The sequence below is a fragment of the Helicoverpa zea genome, chromosome 3 (genome assembly GCF_022581195.2).
Source record: "Helicoverpa zea isolate HzStark_Cry1AcR chromosome 3, ilHelZeax1.1, whole genome shotgun sequence".
Lineage (NCBI taxonomy): Eukaryota > Metazoa > Arthropoda > Insecta > Lepidoptera > Noctuidae > Helicoverpa > Helicoverpa zea.
The window spans coordinates 12,615,562-12,631,088 of record NC_061454.1 but is presented as its reverse complement, the minus strand read 5'-3'; the positions used below and the strand labels follow the sequence as shown (position 1 = coordinate 12,631,088).

The 15,527-nt window shown below is 37.5% G+C and overlaps 2 protein-coding genes across 2 annotated transcripts; one reads left to right on the top strand and one right to left on the bottom strand.

The window, feature by feature from the left end:
* Positions 1 to 402: 402 nt before the first annotated feature.
* On the bottom strand, positions 403 to 4,913 carry LOC124645800 (translationally-controlled tumor protein homolog). The gene is made up of 3 exons (XM_047185700.1): positions 4,753 to 4,913; positions 4,284 to 4,542; positions 403 to 837 (listed from the first exon to the last, which is right to left on the bottom strand). The coding sequence occupies exons 1-3, from the start codon at positions 4,778 to 4,780 to the stop codon at positions 606 to 608; spliced, it is 519 nt and encodes a 172-aa protein (XP_047041656.1). The 5' UTR covers positions 4,781 to 4,913; the 3' UTR covers positions 403 to 605.
* Positions 4,914 to 5,158: 245 nt separating this feature from the next.
* On the top strand, positions 5,159 to 15,425 carry LOC124645799 (zinc finger protein 354A-like). Its single transcript, XM_047185698.1, has 18 exons — positions 5,159 to 5,317; positions 5,671 to 5,769; positions 5,903 to 6,005; positions 6,124 to 6,365; positions 6,555 to 6,747; positions 6,973 to 7,202; positions 7,980 to 8,220; positions 8,416 to 8,558; positions 9,074 to 9,220; positions 9,535 to 9,690; positions 9,962 to 10,106; positions 10,417 to 10,621; positions 12,513 to 12,651; positions 12,998 to 13,246; positions 13,436 to 13,633; positions 13,882 to 13,971; positions 14,079 to 14,138; positions 14,484 to 15,425. Exons 1-18 carry the CDS (start codon positions 5,183 to 5,185, stop codon positions 14,583 to 14,585), a joined length of 2,877 nt encoding a protein of 958 aa, XP_047041654.1. The 5' UTR covers positions 5,159 to 5,182; the 3' UTR covers positions 14,586 to 15,425.
* Positions 15,426 to 15,527: the final 102 nt, after the last annotated feature.

The following is a 15,527-nucleotide window of genomic DNA, read 5'->3' as shown; positions in this document are numbered from 1 at the left end:
TACGAGTACCAGCCGTTAAGCTACTAATTGATAGACGCAAGTAATGTAACAGCCAGAGAAAGACCTACTAGATGCCGTTTACAGCGTTTATGGAAACTAAAATGTTTTTTTTTTTACCATCAGTCTAGACTAGATGCTGCAATCTCTATGTAGTTGATTGCAGTTTACTTATGCAAATTCAAACAAATACACTTTGATGGGTTACAGTTCATAGAAATATTAATTTACGAGCTCATCAACTGTTCGACGAAGTAATAAATGAATACAGACCAAAGGTCAGCGAACTTGAAACAACCTCCTTAATTCAGCAATGTGACTCATAGGTTAATGACCTCAATATTGCTGCAAAGCCTAACAGTACCGAACTTTTCTGATTGGAACTTTACAAAGAAAACACTCACAAATTGTTCATTAATTTATTTATAGTATGCAACATTTTATGTATTAACATTACAAAATTGTTCAGCCTTGTGATGGGAGAAGCCGGTTTCAGCCGATGCGCAGATTTACATGATTTTGTAAATAAATAAAAAAGATATGAGTTTTAGGCGCCTGTGTTAGAAGTGGAATATTATGAGTAGTTTTCACTTAATTATGCTGTACACTTAGAACTTCTCCTCCTCAAGACCGTGTTTGAAGAACATCATGATGGGGATCTGTGTGCCATCAACATCTCTGTACTCCATCATGGCGACCATGCCATCGCAGTCCATGGACTCTCCGGTGAAGAACTGGAGTTCCTTAAACCTGCCGAGGATGTCTTTCATGGCTTTGTTCATGTTGGTCTTGAATACATCTACCTGGTCAGGTGCCTTCTCTTCTAATTTTGCAATTAATCTGGAATTTGAGAAGTTTATGTATTAGAAACAGCCAAATCATTTTATTACCCAAGCTTCCCTTCAGAAATGGTTTTATGGAAGACAAATGATTTGTCAGCTCCATTTCATGAACAGACATCACAGAATGAATGTTTTTTCACTAGAGTTATATGATCTTGCATCAATAGCTCCATAGGATGATATTGAGGATCATCCAGTGGTATTAGATGATGCACATAAAATGAAAAGCAGGCACATACAACATAAAATAATGAGGTTTGACGGCAACTATCACCTTTGCCCATATAAACATTAAATGGTTTGCAAGAATAAACTGTATGCTCAAGTATGCTGTGTCATTAAAGCGTTTTCTAAACATTCCATGAATTGGTAATAATTATTTTACAATCATAGTAGACAGGTCATGCCCTACATGACATTGGTCAGTGGGTCATCTCAAATCAATAAACTATTCCTATAGTCAGATATAGCAGCTCTAATACAACATTATGCTCCAGTATACAGATTTAACCTTTTGAACGCCAATGTCGGCTATAGCCGACATGAGCAAGCGTGCCCTGTGCGCCAACGACGGCTATACTCGACAAAAAACAGGTCGCAAAAAAATACAAAATAAACCTATTAAATCATTACTTTTATGTATTTTTTAGTAGATATTTAATTAAGATTTTCGGGCTTGGCGTACAGGGCATAGGAATACCGATATGGCGTGGCGGTGAAAAGGTTAAATAGAAAGCCATATTAATGAAATGTGAGAATGTTTATAAATAGTGCCCACAGTTTTACAGCAGTGTTTTGTTTTATAATATCATTTCACATTTGAGGGCTTGTTATGGTTTGGTTATCGTTATAATTGAATAATGCAGACTACCCTAACACAGCCTTGTGCTTAGTTGGATTAAAGCTAAGCAGGATTTACAATATTTTAATAAAGAGCTAATTAGTATAAGCTCTTGGAAGATTATCTGATATCGTATTTAAAAAGAAATGGCAAGAATTAATTCTTAGATATTAATATTTTTTGTCTAGATGTATTTCTTCAAGAATTAAGCCTAATTAAATGATCTTTGATTGCCTTTCACTGCATGTTATCTCAAAACAGCTGGCACATCATGAACTTAACCTACACCACTGATAAATATGCCGTTATCTAAACAAGACATGCCAAAATAATGATAAGGAACTTGATTACATAAATATTGAACATGCTTTTTGCTGATGACTTTTAAATGTGCCTTAAAAGTATGTTTCAAAGTCATGACCAACATTTTTAAGCATATTTTATCATTAAAATTTTTTATTTTCATTTTGTTTTTATTTTAGTTTTTCATTTTAAATTTCGTTTGGCATTTTTTTTTTGTAATGCACTATTATTCTTTATTGTACACAAAAACATATAAAAAAAAAAAAAAAAAAAAACACACACAGAGAAGACATGTACAAAGGCGAGCTTAACCCAGAACTGGGTTCTCTGACAGCAAACCTTAGAGCGATAGAGAGATGCGATAGGGAAGAGAAAATTTAAAGTGCACAACATTAAACAAAACAAAGATGTAACTACATAACATAAAATATATACCTATAAATAAAACATAAAATATAATAAATAAATAAATACATACATACAAATAAGGTCATGTTGACAGGAAATGTTCTTTAGTTCGTCTCTTGAAGACATCTAACGACTTGCTCTCACGTATACTGTGAGGCAGAGCGTTCCAAAGCCTCACAGCGCGCACAGTGAAGGATCCATCATAACGGCTCGAAGTATGAGGAGGGATACGGACTAGGAGAGATACAGAGGAGCGACAGGGTTTGCCTCTGGGAACAAGGAACTCAAAACGTTCCCGAAGATAGCTCGGAGCGTTGGGATTATGAAGAAGAGAAAAGAGAAAAGATAGAATATGAGCATCTCGACGCTGCCGAATTGGCAGCCACTTCAGCTGGCTCCGAAATTCTGACACATGGTCGTATTTCCGGAGGCCAAAAATGAAGCGAATACACAAATTCTGCAGACGCTCGAGTTTGTCAAGAAGTTCTTCAGTCGCATCAAGAAAGCAGACATCAGCATAATCTAAAAGAGGGAGAAGAAGCGACTGAGCGAGAGTAATTTTTGTCGGAAAAGGCAGGAACTTCTGGAGACGTTTGAGTGACTGAAACGAGCAAAAAACCCTTCTGCTTACTTCCGCAATGTGTGAACCCCAGGATAAATGACAGTCCATAATTACCCCCAAGTTCTTGACCGCAGAGGAGTATGGGATGGCAACGCTATCATATGAAACCGGTGGTGGAGAAGACAGCTTATTAAGGAAATATCTGCCACCAATAATGATAGCTTGTGACTTGGCAGGATTGACTAGAAGTCCGAAATCCTTAGCCCATCGACTTATGTTTCTAAGATCATTATTGATGGCATCAATTGCTTTCGGCAGCTCTTCAAGTTTGAAGTGTTGATAAAGCTGCAAGTCATCTGCATAGAGATGGTAATGCGAAACTAGTGACTTAGTGATGGCGTTTATAAAAACGGAGAAAAGTAATGGAGAGAGAACGCCACCTTGAGGAACACCCGCAGCGAGTTCCTGCCACTCAGAGGAAGCCTCATCAACGCGAACCGACTGTGAGCGACCTCGAAGATAAGAGTTGAACCACCCAACAGCAGAAGGAGATACATTTAGTGAGGATAGGATACCTAAGAGGATGTCGAAATCAACTGAGTTAAACGCACTGCTAAAATCCAGCAAAACCAGTACAGTTAAAAGCCCCTTCTCCATAGCCAGCCGGATAGAATGCACCTTAATTTATTATTTTTCTTGCTGTGTAAATCTATGTCAAACTTGTTTGAAATCTAGTTTAGCGTGCAAATTCTGTGATCTCCCATAATTGGAGAAGCACACAGAAATGTTCTTGTTGTAAAGATAACAAAATGTAATTGTGTATTCTACGTTGGAGATCCTAAATAAATAAATAAATTAATTAAATAATGCCTATCTGTGGGTATAGTTGCAAATATGCATCAATGTAATACAATATGGTATTTTTTTTTTGTAGTGCCTCACATTGCACTTTCAGGAAAGATACTAGGTGCAAAAATAACACTAGGTGCAAAAATAACACATGGCATGACTAACATATGTCTCAGATAAACTGACCGGCCAATCAGAGCACAGTGCAGTATGCAAAAATTAACATGATTCGCTGGAAATATGCAGAAAGCAATTCATCAATCATGGAATTTAAATAAAGAACCATGATTTGATGCAATTTCTTGTCGCTATTTTTAATGACACAGCATATTTAAATTTTATACACATATTGCAGCTCACACCATTGTGGAAAATGCCATTCACCAACAAAGACTTGCCCTCAAACCTGCAGCACTGGTCAATGTATGCACCATTGATTTACTTTATCCACAATACTTAGCAATAATCACGGAACACTCACTTTTTCATGTAGTCTTTGAGGTATAATGTGTAGGATTTCTTGTCACCGAAGGCGAATGTTTCCACCAGCCTATGGTTCAACACTATGTCAACACCGCTTTCTACTGCAGCATCTGTGCCCTCGTCAGCCTCCTCTGCCGAGGGGTTGAAGCCTTCGATTTTAATATCGCCCTGTGCTCTCGTCACCAGTCTGCCGGTCACTTCGTAAATTACTTCATCGACCAGCTTAATTTTGTATGTGTCTGAGAACATCTCATCACCTGAAAGAAACAAAACATCACTTGAAATCCATGTTCACATCTGTTGCTATCCGCAATTTGTAGATGTGGCATTAAAATTCGCAAAGGTTGACGATGAGACATCATCACATCACTCCCGATGAAATGTCAAAATCACTGTTATCAAAGATGCACATTATAAATGAAATATACACATAAACTTTATGAGAGAAACACAAGAAACTTAATTACCAGTAATAATATCTTTATAGATCCTCATTTTGATGGATTAGAGGCGATTAAAAATAATAAAAACCGAAACAACGGCTTCTTGCCCCAAGAACTAAACCGGAAAGGGCTTTGAAAAGAAAAGAAGGAAGTGCCTAGTGTTGCCAAGTTATCGGTGGAAACGTAACGCAAAAACTTTACACGTCGCTTACAAATATTCTAAAATACTAAACAAAATAATAGTGTAAACTGACAAATAAGTGAAATTCAATAAAGTTTTAAGATTTCTGAGATTTGTTTATGTTTAAATTAATAAAAACAACTTAAATGGTTCATATGTAAAATGATTTTGTTATGGCACGGTTTGAATAAACTAAACGTTTATACAGAAATGTCAAATAATTTCATGTTGGAGCGGTGCAGGAAATAGGTGGCGCTTTCAGTGCGTAAAAAGATGGAAGTAGTTCTTTATAATTCTAATGTTTGTCGATTATGTGGCGAAGAAAATGATAATGGAACTTTATTATATTTATGTGAAGAAAATAGTCAAGACTTAAGTGAAGTAATTAACACATATTTGCCAATCAAGGTATACCAGATTATTTATTGTGATTTGTATTGACTTCAATCGATAAGAAAAGAAAATGGCTGACTTTATGTACAAAATAACATTTTCCAACTTATTTTTGTCTAATAATACAATATGAAACAAAAGTAATAGGTAAAGACTTCTTTAAAAAATGTATTTATTATTATTAATCAAAATTTTAAGAAGCGACATTTTTATCTTTTATTTACTGTCAGAATATAATAACTCCAGCCAGCAGAACAGTTGATATGGTTTGCAGATGAGAGTTCGCACTGTTTTTTGCTGATTACTTTTTAGTATACACCAATATTAACTGTTTATTGCAATCACAAGGAGCAAATTGTATCTTGTAGGTGACCGATGACGGCCAACTGCCTCGCACCATTTGTCCAGGATGCACCATACAATTGGAAGCCACCGTAGAGTTCCTAACTCTTATTATAAATGGACAAGTAAGTTTTCTTAGTTTTCTAAATGGTTTTATCGCTTAAATATGCTGTTGTAAAATAACCTTATTTTGGGGACCTCCCTAAGACCACCCACTGACCCCTATTGCTACTGACACAGTAAACTTATCTATTTCAGAAAATAATTCGTGAGCTTCATCTTAGAGAGAAGGAATACAAGAGAACTCTGCTCAATCCCACTAGTGAGCAGGATGTTGTTACTGATAAAATCATCTATGAAGGTAAATGTTTACAGAATACTTACTTGTATTCTGGCTATGCTACAAGTCATTATCATGACCTTACTTTAATTTGAAACCAAAACTAGCAGATTTCTTATATTCTTCCTAATATTTCCAGTGAACACCAGCAATGGAGTATACCAAGTTGAGCACCCAATTGCCTTACAAGTAGCTGGTCTTGATAAGCCAAAGCGCAAACGAGGCAGGCCTCCCAAAAAGCCCAAATCTCCTGAGGAGTTAGCCAAAGAATTAGCTGCTAAGGAGCAAGAGGTCAAACATTCTAAGATAAAAGATAGAGATGAAGAACCTTCTGGAAAGCGCAGGAGGAAAACTCCTACTAGATTTAAAGAAGCTGTGCAGGTAAATTATTATTTATTTTGCAGAAAAAAATAATAATTAAAAATGTATAGGTATTAGGATCATACACTAATCATGGACCAGGTCGTAACATTCTTCAAACTAAAGATTGTCTCTAACCACTTCTTTCATACTTTCATATTTTCAATTAAGCAGTTCTTCTATAATAAGTAACCCATCTATTAACTTCAGGGTAAAGAGCTTGAAAGGATATTCAAAGAGGAAGGGGTTACTGATGGTGAAGACAGTGAGCCTGAGATTAAGTTGGAACAGCCCCATGAGATCAAATCTACAGTGCCTAAAGAACCAGAAGTTATAGGACACCTTGAGGAGTCAGGAGAACTGGTAGTTGTGGTGAAAGGCAAGGGTCGGGGAAGGCCGAAAGGTATGTGCACTTGTAGTAAAACTAAAAACCTCAGAAAACTACTCATAACTGATTAGATAAAAAAAAACTAAATTGGCAACCTCCTTCCTTTTTTTGGAAGTATTTTAAATATATCATTTTATTATATGTTTAGATAATATGCATTAATTTAGATATCCATGGTTATCATATTAGTAAGAGACTAAAAAAAATATTAAGTTAATATGATAATGAAACTCATTCTAGGACCAATGAGGCCAACTCGTAAAGAGTGTGCAATATGTGGTATGGAGTTCACTTGTACCGGCCGGTACATGTCCCACGTGGCTCAACATGGACCAGTGCTGTACCAATGTGGCCAGTGTTCAGAGACGTTCACTACAAGGTTACATTTCAACAACCATCAGAAAGAACAGGAACATACAGGACAGAATATTATACCGTGCAAGAAGAATTTGGATAGAATTAGGTCTAAGGTTGGTTATAGCACTATAATATTTATATGGATGCTACTTTTTAGCTAATTTTGTGATTTACCAACTTATGAGATGACATCATCTTAAAAGAGTATGAAATATGCTACACCTGTTACAGCCTTTTTATCGTCCCACTGCTGGGCACAGGCCTCCTCTCACACGGAGAAGGATAGAGCATTAAACAAAAAAAAATGCAAACATTCAAATTGAGACCAAGGAGGTCTCAATTTGAATGTTTGCATTTTTTTTGGAAGTCTGTTAAAAAAACAGGATACCTAAGCTCTAGTATCTAAGGGGAGGTCATCATCATCATCAGCCTATCGCAGTCCACTGCTTGACATAGGCCTCTCCAAGTGCACGCCACTGAGATCGATTTTCAGCTTCTCGCATCCAGCTCCTGCCAGCCGTCTTGCGCAAGTCATCACTCCACCGTGCCTGAGGACGTCCTACACTACGTTTGCCGAGGCGTGGTCTCCACCCTAGAACTCGTTTACCCCAACGGTTATCGGTTCTTCGGCTAATATGGCCAGCCCACTGCCACTTCAGCTTGCTGATTCGGTGGGCTATGTCGATGACCTTGGTTCTCTGACGGATTACCTCATTTCTGATGCGATCCCTCAGAGAAATGCCGAACATAGCCCTTTCCATAGCCCGCTGAGCGACTTTAAACTTGTGAACCAGCCGTACCGACAGTGTCCACGTTTCGGCTCCGTAAATCATGACAGGTAGGACGCACTGATTGAAGAGGAGGTAGTAATTCTTTTTTTTATATTTCAGAAAAACAAAGCAAACCCAGAAACAATAGTTATACAAGATGAACCATTACCAAACAAGACTGAATCCCCCCCGGTGCAAATAATAGAAAATGTGATATTACCTATAGCTGACTCTTTGCCGGACTTGAATCCAGAACCAATAGTTGTTGAGGATAATGTTAACACAGAGTTCCTCAAGACTGAGGGTGTTACTATAGATATTACTTCTAGTCCTAGTGTTGATTGTGAGGTCAAAACTGTCGGTGAGTATATTTTTTAATTATTTATTTATTGAAATTGGCAGAATTATGTTTACTTTTCAATTTTAGGCAAATTCCAAGTCATCACTTACTTTTTCTGTAAATTAAAACTACAATGGCTTACTTTATAATTTAATCATCAGAAGGACTGTCTTATTGACATTATTTCTTGTAGTAATTAACATATGTATATTTTAGAAACAACCCCATCTGCTATTGTGACGGAGAAGTCAGATGGAGTGGAGCAAGTGGAAGCCAGTCCGTCGGGCAAGCCGCGGCTCAAGTGCAACCACTGTGAGAAGACGTTCAGCAGTAAACAGAGCAAGTCACTGCATATTAAGGTGAGTTGGCCAATTTCTAAACTGGTTGATATTTACTTCAGTTAGAAGTGAACTAACTATCCCTATGTACTAAGCTCTTATGTATTGCTCTAATATACCTATTCCATTATGTACTCCTTTTTTTTTGACGACGTCAAGTATTATCAAATTATGTGGGTTAGCAGCGGTGACGGAGTGTCAGACTTTTTACTGACTAAAAACCGTCGTGATTCGTCGTATGGCTTTTATGTACCAGGGCCGCGGTAACTCTTTCGAAGAATCCCACAGTCCCGGCGGAACCGTTATGTACTCCTTTATGTAGGCTTTAAAGTAATTTTTGGTTTGTGAAGTTCTCTTTGCAACTTGAACTGTCCGCGGGTTGCGCGCGTGTGTATCTTCGCGCGCGTTTTTGTTTCATTCTCTTCGTGTGCCTTAGGTTCTGTCCTGTCGTTTTCCAATTCATTAACATATACTAATGTATGCATGTACGATGACATTGACATATTATAAATGCCGTTCATATGTGTATGGTCCAGGCGTGTCACGTGGGCGAGCGTCCGTACGCGTGCGCGGCGTGCGGGGCGCGCTTCGCGTACCCGCGCTCGCTGGCGCTGCACGCCGTCACGCACCGCCGCCACCGCGCCGCCGCCGCCAAGGGGTACGCCTGCGACCTCTGCGGGAAGGTACCCTAGCACCATCTGCCTAGCCTTTTCACAAAAATGTTGGAGTCAGCTTCCAATCTAATCAGATGTAACTGAGTACCACCACTCTATAGAAAACGACTACATATATGACCTTCTTAAACCCCTTGGTAAGACTGGTTGTCACAATTTCTGGTTTCTGAGTCAAAGTCAAATTGTAATTTATTTCGGCCTTTGCAAGCACCTATGACCGCAAAGTTATAAATAGGTTCCAAAAACTCAAAAATGTTGAAATAACTTTATTGTTATTGTACAAGTACAGTGTAATTTAACTGCTATATCTTCACAATTTGCAGGTGCTAAACCACCCATCTTCAGTGGTATATCACAAGGAAGCTGAGCATGCAGGACAGCGGTATGTTTGCAACAAGTGCGGGAAGTGCTTCAAGCACAAGCAGCTGCTGCAACGACACCAGCTGGTGCACTCGCAGGACAGGCCGTATAGTTGTAAGGTAACACTGCGCAAATAGTATTAATACAGGAGGAATGTTGTTGGAGAATGGGCTATGGCTATGGTAGTCTTAACTAAACACCTTGGGCATCAGAAACCGCATTAAAGGATCAACGCTCTCCAATCTTGCTGTCCTATCGTTTTACTATCTGAATTCATTATTGGAGCAAGAGATCATGTACTTGCGCTTTTGGTAGCGAGATTCTGTGCACTTTGGAAACCCAAAAGAAATGAATGGCCTTAGCTTATTTAGATTTTTTGTATATTTCCAGCTATGCAGCGCTTCGTTCAAGACGAAGGCGAACTTGCTGAACCACTCGCTCCTACACACTGGCGTCAAGAAGTTCTCCTGTGAGATATGCAAGCACAAGTTCGCGCACAAGACTAGCTTGACGCTGCACATGAGGTGGCATACTGGTGAGGAACTCAAGTATTTAAATTAATATAAAATGCCCTTTAATCCATCTAATGTAGTTCATCTATACTAGTATTATAAAGAGGAAAAATATTATCATTGTTTGTAATGGATAAAATCAAAAACTATTGGATTGGTGAAATTATTTCACCATTAGAAAGCTACATTATCTGCGAGTAACATAGGCTATATTTTATCCCGATACGGGCAATAGTTCCCACGGAACGCGGGTGAAACCGCGGGAAAACGCATAGTCCATTATATATAATATGTATGTTAGGTTTTGTTAATTTCATATTGATTATTCCTCAGGCCAAAAGCCCTACTCGTGTACGACCTGCGGTAAGAGCTTCAGTCAGAAAGGCAATCTATCGGAACACGAGCGCATCCACACGGGAGAGAAGCCCTTCCAGTGCACGCTGTGTCCGCGACGCTTCACCACCTCCAGCCAGCACCGGCTGCATGCCAGGCGACATAATGCTGATAAGCCCTTCACTTGTGCTCATTGTGGGAAGAGGTATGTACACTTGTATCCATTGTAGTAAGAGTTATATTTGGGTGAATTTCAACAGGTCCAATAAAATCTTCATTTCCGTGGATTTTTTATTCTTCAACTTTAGAACAAGAAAAAATAGTGTTTATTTAAGTTTTAGATAAGATATGTATTCTTACTTAATATCTAGTAGATAGCTTAAAAATCTAACGAGATATACAAGATTAAAATTTTCATGCCACGGCAATGAAACATGCATGCACGGCAATGAAACGTGCGTCCATGGCAATGAAAGAACTTTTCACGTCGTTTTTTTCAGACAATATTTTTCTTTCCTTTCTTTCCGCTTCCGATAGTTTCGGTTTAGGCATCTTGGCTTTCTAGAAAGAATCAATCCATTCATCATCATCATCATCATCTCAGCCATAGGACGTCCACTGCTGAACATAGGCCTCCCCCTTTGATCTCAACAGATACCAGTTGGAAGCGACTTGCATCCAGCGTCTTCAATCCATTATTATGTTTATAATTAGACTGTAGTAGGTATATGTGAGTGAGTGAGTGAGTAAGTGAGTGTGTGTGCGTGTGTTTGTGGAGGTGCGTACGTGTGTGTGTTTGTGTCAGTCCGTGTGCATGTGTGAGATGGTGTGTGTGTGCGTGTTTGAATGTCTATCGTGTGATGGAGTGTCAAATGACAGAGAGAGTGGAGTGGTGTGTGAGTAGTACAAATTGTTTTTTTTTCTTAATCATGCCGTGGCGATGAAAACATAAGTCACGGTAATGAAACATGTGGCCACGGCAATTAAACGAAATTGTTTTACAAGGCATGGCAATGAAAATTTTTTCATTGCCGTGTATTTTTTTTTCATTGTCTTAGCAAATTTTGACCACGGAAACCACGGAAATGAGAGCGCGGCGATGAATATCAAGGCTAAAACATCAAAAAACTAAAAATCTGTTAATAATTCACAGTAATTAACACATCACAAATAAACATAAGATAAATGGCATTGTACCGAATGATCAATTAAAAGGACAAACTTATTCAAACAGAAGTTAGACCTATCCACGGCAATGAAAGAAGAAATGTCCAGTAATAAAAAAAATTAATACTTTCATTTATGGCGCGAAAATGCAGGCACGCGCACACGTCATTCCAAGTGGAACACTTGACGTCCACTAATATGCAACATTTAGCGCACAGCGGGAGGGACGCAAACCCTTAGGAAAAGCAATATTCTCAAATATGTTTAGGACATGGCGATGAATGATAGTTCTGGGACAAACTATTTTTTATTTCCCATTTGTTGTATTGTTTAAATATTTGAATAAATGTATTCCGTAACAATACTTTAACTATTCACGAATCAAATAAAAGTAGGTTTTAATATAAATAACTAATACATTTTCATCAATAAGGTCTAGTACACAGCAAGGTGACGTGTGGACAAACACGGCAATGAAAGATTTTGAGGTTTAATTTTTTTTTTTGCAGAACCAATTTATCCTATTAGCAAAATATTTAGTGCTACACATAGATTACTATTTCACCTACTTAGAAAAAAATATAAGAATATTATAACAATGATTTTTAGTACCGATTTCATCGATGCCACGCAATTTTTGGTCCCGGGAAATTCACCCATTTACTTATGTCTATTGCGGCAAGAAGTATATTAACTTCGGCGTCTAACCAATTAGCGCGTTCATCCAAACTATAATTTTTTAAGTTTTTAAGTAAATAATGAATTTAAAGGAAAAAAATAATTAAGTCAAGTCAGGTAGACTGCTATTTATTGAGATTGGGTATTACAGTCATAAAATATATCGTCATTAAGATCATGTGGCTAACTAATTGACAATTCAAAAACACACTGGTATTGCATCTACTTAATCAGTAACATATCTTCCTCAGGTTTGTGTCTCGCGGCTCGTGGTCCGCGCACGTGCGGCGGGCTGCCCGCGCGTGGTGTCCGCGCTGGCCGCACGCGCGGGGTTCCCGCTGTGCGCACTGTCCTAAACCTGAGTGTGCTACTGGGAATAAGCATAAGAAGGTATCACTTGATTTTATTTAATAAAAAAGTTGAGGAAAAGAGAATGATTGACTGTTGACGTACAGTGAATTTAACTGAATATAATTTTTTTAACTTTATTGATTGTTCAAACTCATGATTAAAAATTGAAAAATTTCGATAAATATCAATAACCATGATGCAAGCGCTTATAATAATAGCACAATTACTAAATTGACAACCTCAATTTCGACTCACATAAGTTTACCTTACTGGAATTAAATATCCTGCAAAACAATTTGTCTTGCATCAAATCAAATGTATTTCAAATCTAAAAAATCATCATACAAAAAAAAAACACAAAATAACCACCATATTTTTATTACAGCAAGTGCATAAACAAGTCAGCCTACTCGCCACCACGAACCTACAAGGCGATCCTGTCAAGATTGAACAAGTGGACTCCCCACAAATAGAGTTTGAGTCGGAACAAACGATCTCTCTCCCTGAACCGCCGTCTCCCGTCAAGCTGTTGGAGGAAACGCCTGATGATGAACTGGAAGAGAGAGTCATATATGTCACGTATGATGTGGATGAGGCTGATTCTCCTGCGTTCCATATTCTGGATCCGGAACAGGTGATTAATAGGAGCCATTGTCTTCTTTATATTTTATATAAACTAAGGCTGCAGTCGTTTATTTATTTAACATCCATTTGTGTGAAAAGTAATATCAAGATTGAATATTTATTTAAGTACCTACTAAAACGGCGTATAGCAGACCATTCCTCAATTCTTAATTTCCTAACCACACTATTTGCACCTCAGGCAGCAGGTCTCCAAGACGGTAAGATGCTGACGACCTGCGAGCTGTACTCGGGCCCCTCGCTGCTGGTGCCGCAGCCGGAGTACGAACACCTGGAGCTGGAGCAGGACCAGCTCGAGTTGGAGCAGGAGCAACTCCAACAGGAGGACATAGAGCAGCTGCCTGAAGATCTCGTGTTGGATCATGATCAGAATATACCCGTGAGTGGAACTAACAATTGAATTAATAGTTGTTCTTGCCAGAATGTTTTTGTTAAATATTGTCTTCGCTTTTTTGTCTCCACTGTTTGATGTTTTCCAACACACAATAACTAGAACGATTCTTTTGCTGTGCCGTAATTCGCAATTTCGTTGCACATGAATTAGATGTTTAGCTGTTGCTTTCGCGCAAGATGGCCAAATTGCATTCTCTCTTTTGGTGTTGATATTAATTGAGGGAAATGTTACAGGTTACGGACGAGCAGGGCAATCCACTGCACTTCACCATGCAAGATGGCACACGACTTGCAATCACGTCTGCTGACGGAAAGTCTTTACAGGCAAGTTTCACTTTAAGTTCAGTCAAGTTTTTACTTTCGAGAGGATGGGGAAATCCAAATAACAAAAGGATCAAAATTAATACTGAACCTAAATGTATTTCTTTCAGGTGATAACGCAAGACGGACAAACAATACCTGTCGAGATCAACGGATATGCAGATGAAGAGGTATTTATTATTTTTATGTTATATTTTTTTACTGTTTATTATATAAAGTACATATTATATTCTGAATTTATAAACTGATTTGAAGAAAAATATCGAACCTTTTGAGATGTTTTTAAAGTTTCGCGAAACAGACACTAGAGTCCAATTTGCGATGCCAATAGCTCTTGTATTCGTCTTTAGTTTTCTTTCTTGGTTACCATTATCATCCTCCTCCTGTTGTTATCCCAATTTGATTTGGGGTCGGCTCAGCATGTCCTTCTTTCATAGCTATATGCCGTCATCTCACAAGTAACATTCTTTCTTACCATATCTTCCAACTTTTAAATATTTTTTTCGTTATTCCAGGAGGTGGACAATCCAGACACAATAGTTCATCAGCTGAACCTTCAAAAGACTATTGACTCCAACGTGTCTTCCCCCGTTACCCATTACTTTACTATTGTTTGATTCATTCGCTTGCGTTTATTTTATACGGGTTGTGTATATATAGAATTGTGTTATTGTCTGCACGTATATAGACGTTAAAAGACAACTATATAATTTAATTTTAACACTGGCCATGACGCCACATTTATATAACATTGAAATTAAAGTGTCGCAAACTTATGAAAAGGTCTTCGGCATATTTCACGATATGTTGATTACAAAATTTTCACGATATGTTGATTTTTTTATAACAAAGTTTAATCTTGCTAAAATGGTTACCATGTCAAGGAATAATTTTGTAAGGATTATTATTAATGTAGATTTAATTTAATGAAGAGCCAGGAACAGCTTTTGCCTTGATTAAGTAAATTCTGATGTACGATTTTAATGTTGGTTTGTACGGATCGTAGCTATGTTAGTTTTCGCTTGCAGTAATGGGAATAAAGCTTGTGGAAAGGTATATTTATTTGTTTATGTACGCAGAATGTCTCGATTTTAAATCTTTTTGTTCGAACAATGTTTATTTTGTCTTGTTTGTTGTTACAAGCATTGTTCGAAATATATTTAATTTATTTCTTATCTGTTTTATATCTTCCTATATTGTCGCAATGTTGATTGATGGATCTCTTAATTAGATATTATTAATTTTAACTAAGATACGTAAATTATGTTTTTAATAATTAATAATGGAAATAACTGTTTTAATTTTATTTAGTTGTGAAAATGCCGTCGCCAATGTAACACTAGTACAATAAATAATTTAGTCACAATTAGTTGGGCAAGATTTTAGACAGTATTATTCTAATTCGATTAAAAATAATTGTTATGTAAATATGAATAAAGTTAATTTTTGATGATTAACTATTGTATTTTTTTCCATGGTCCATACATTTTTGCGCATTGTCGAAAAAGTATCTTTATCTCAAATACAATTTTTAACAGCAGCTTGTATTTAAAATCCCC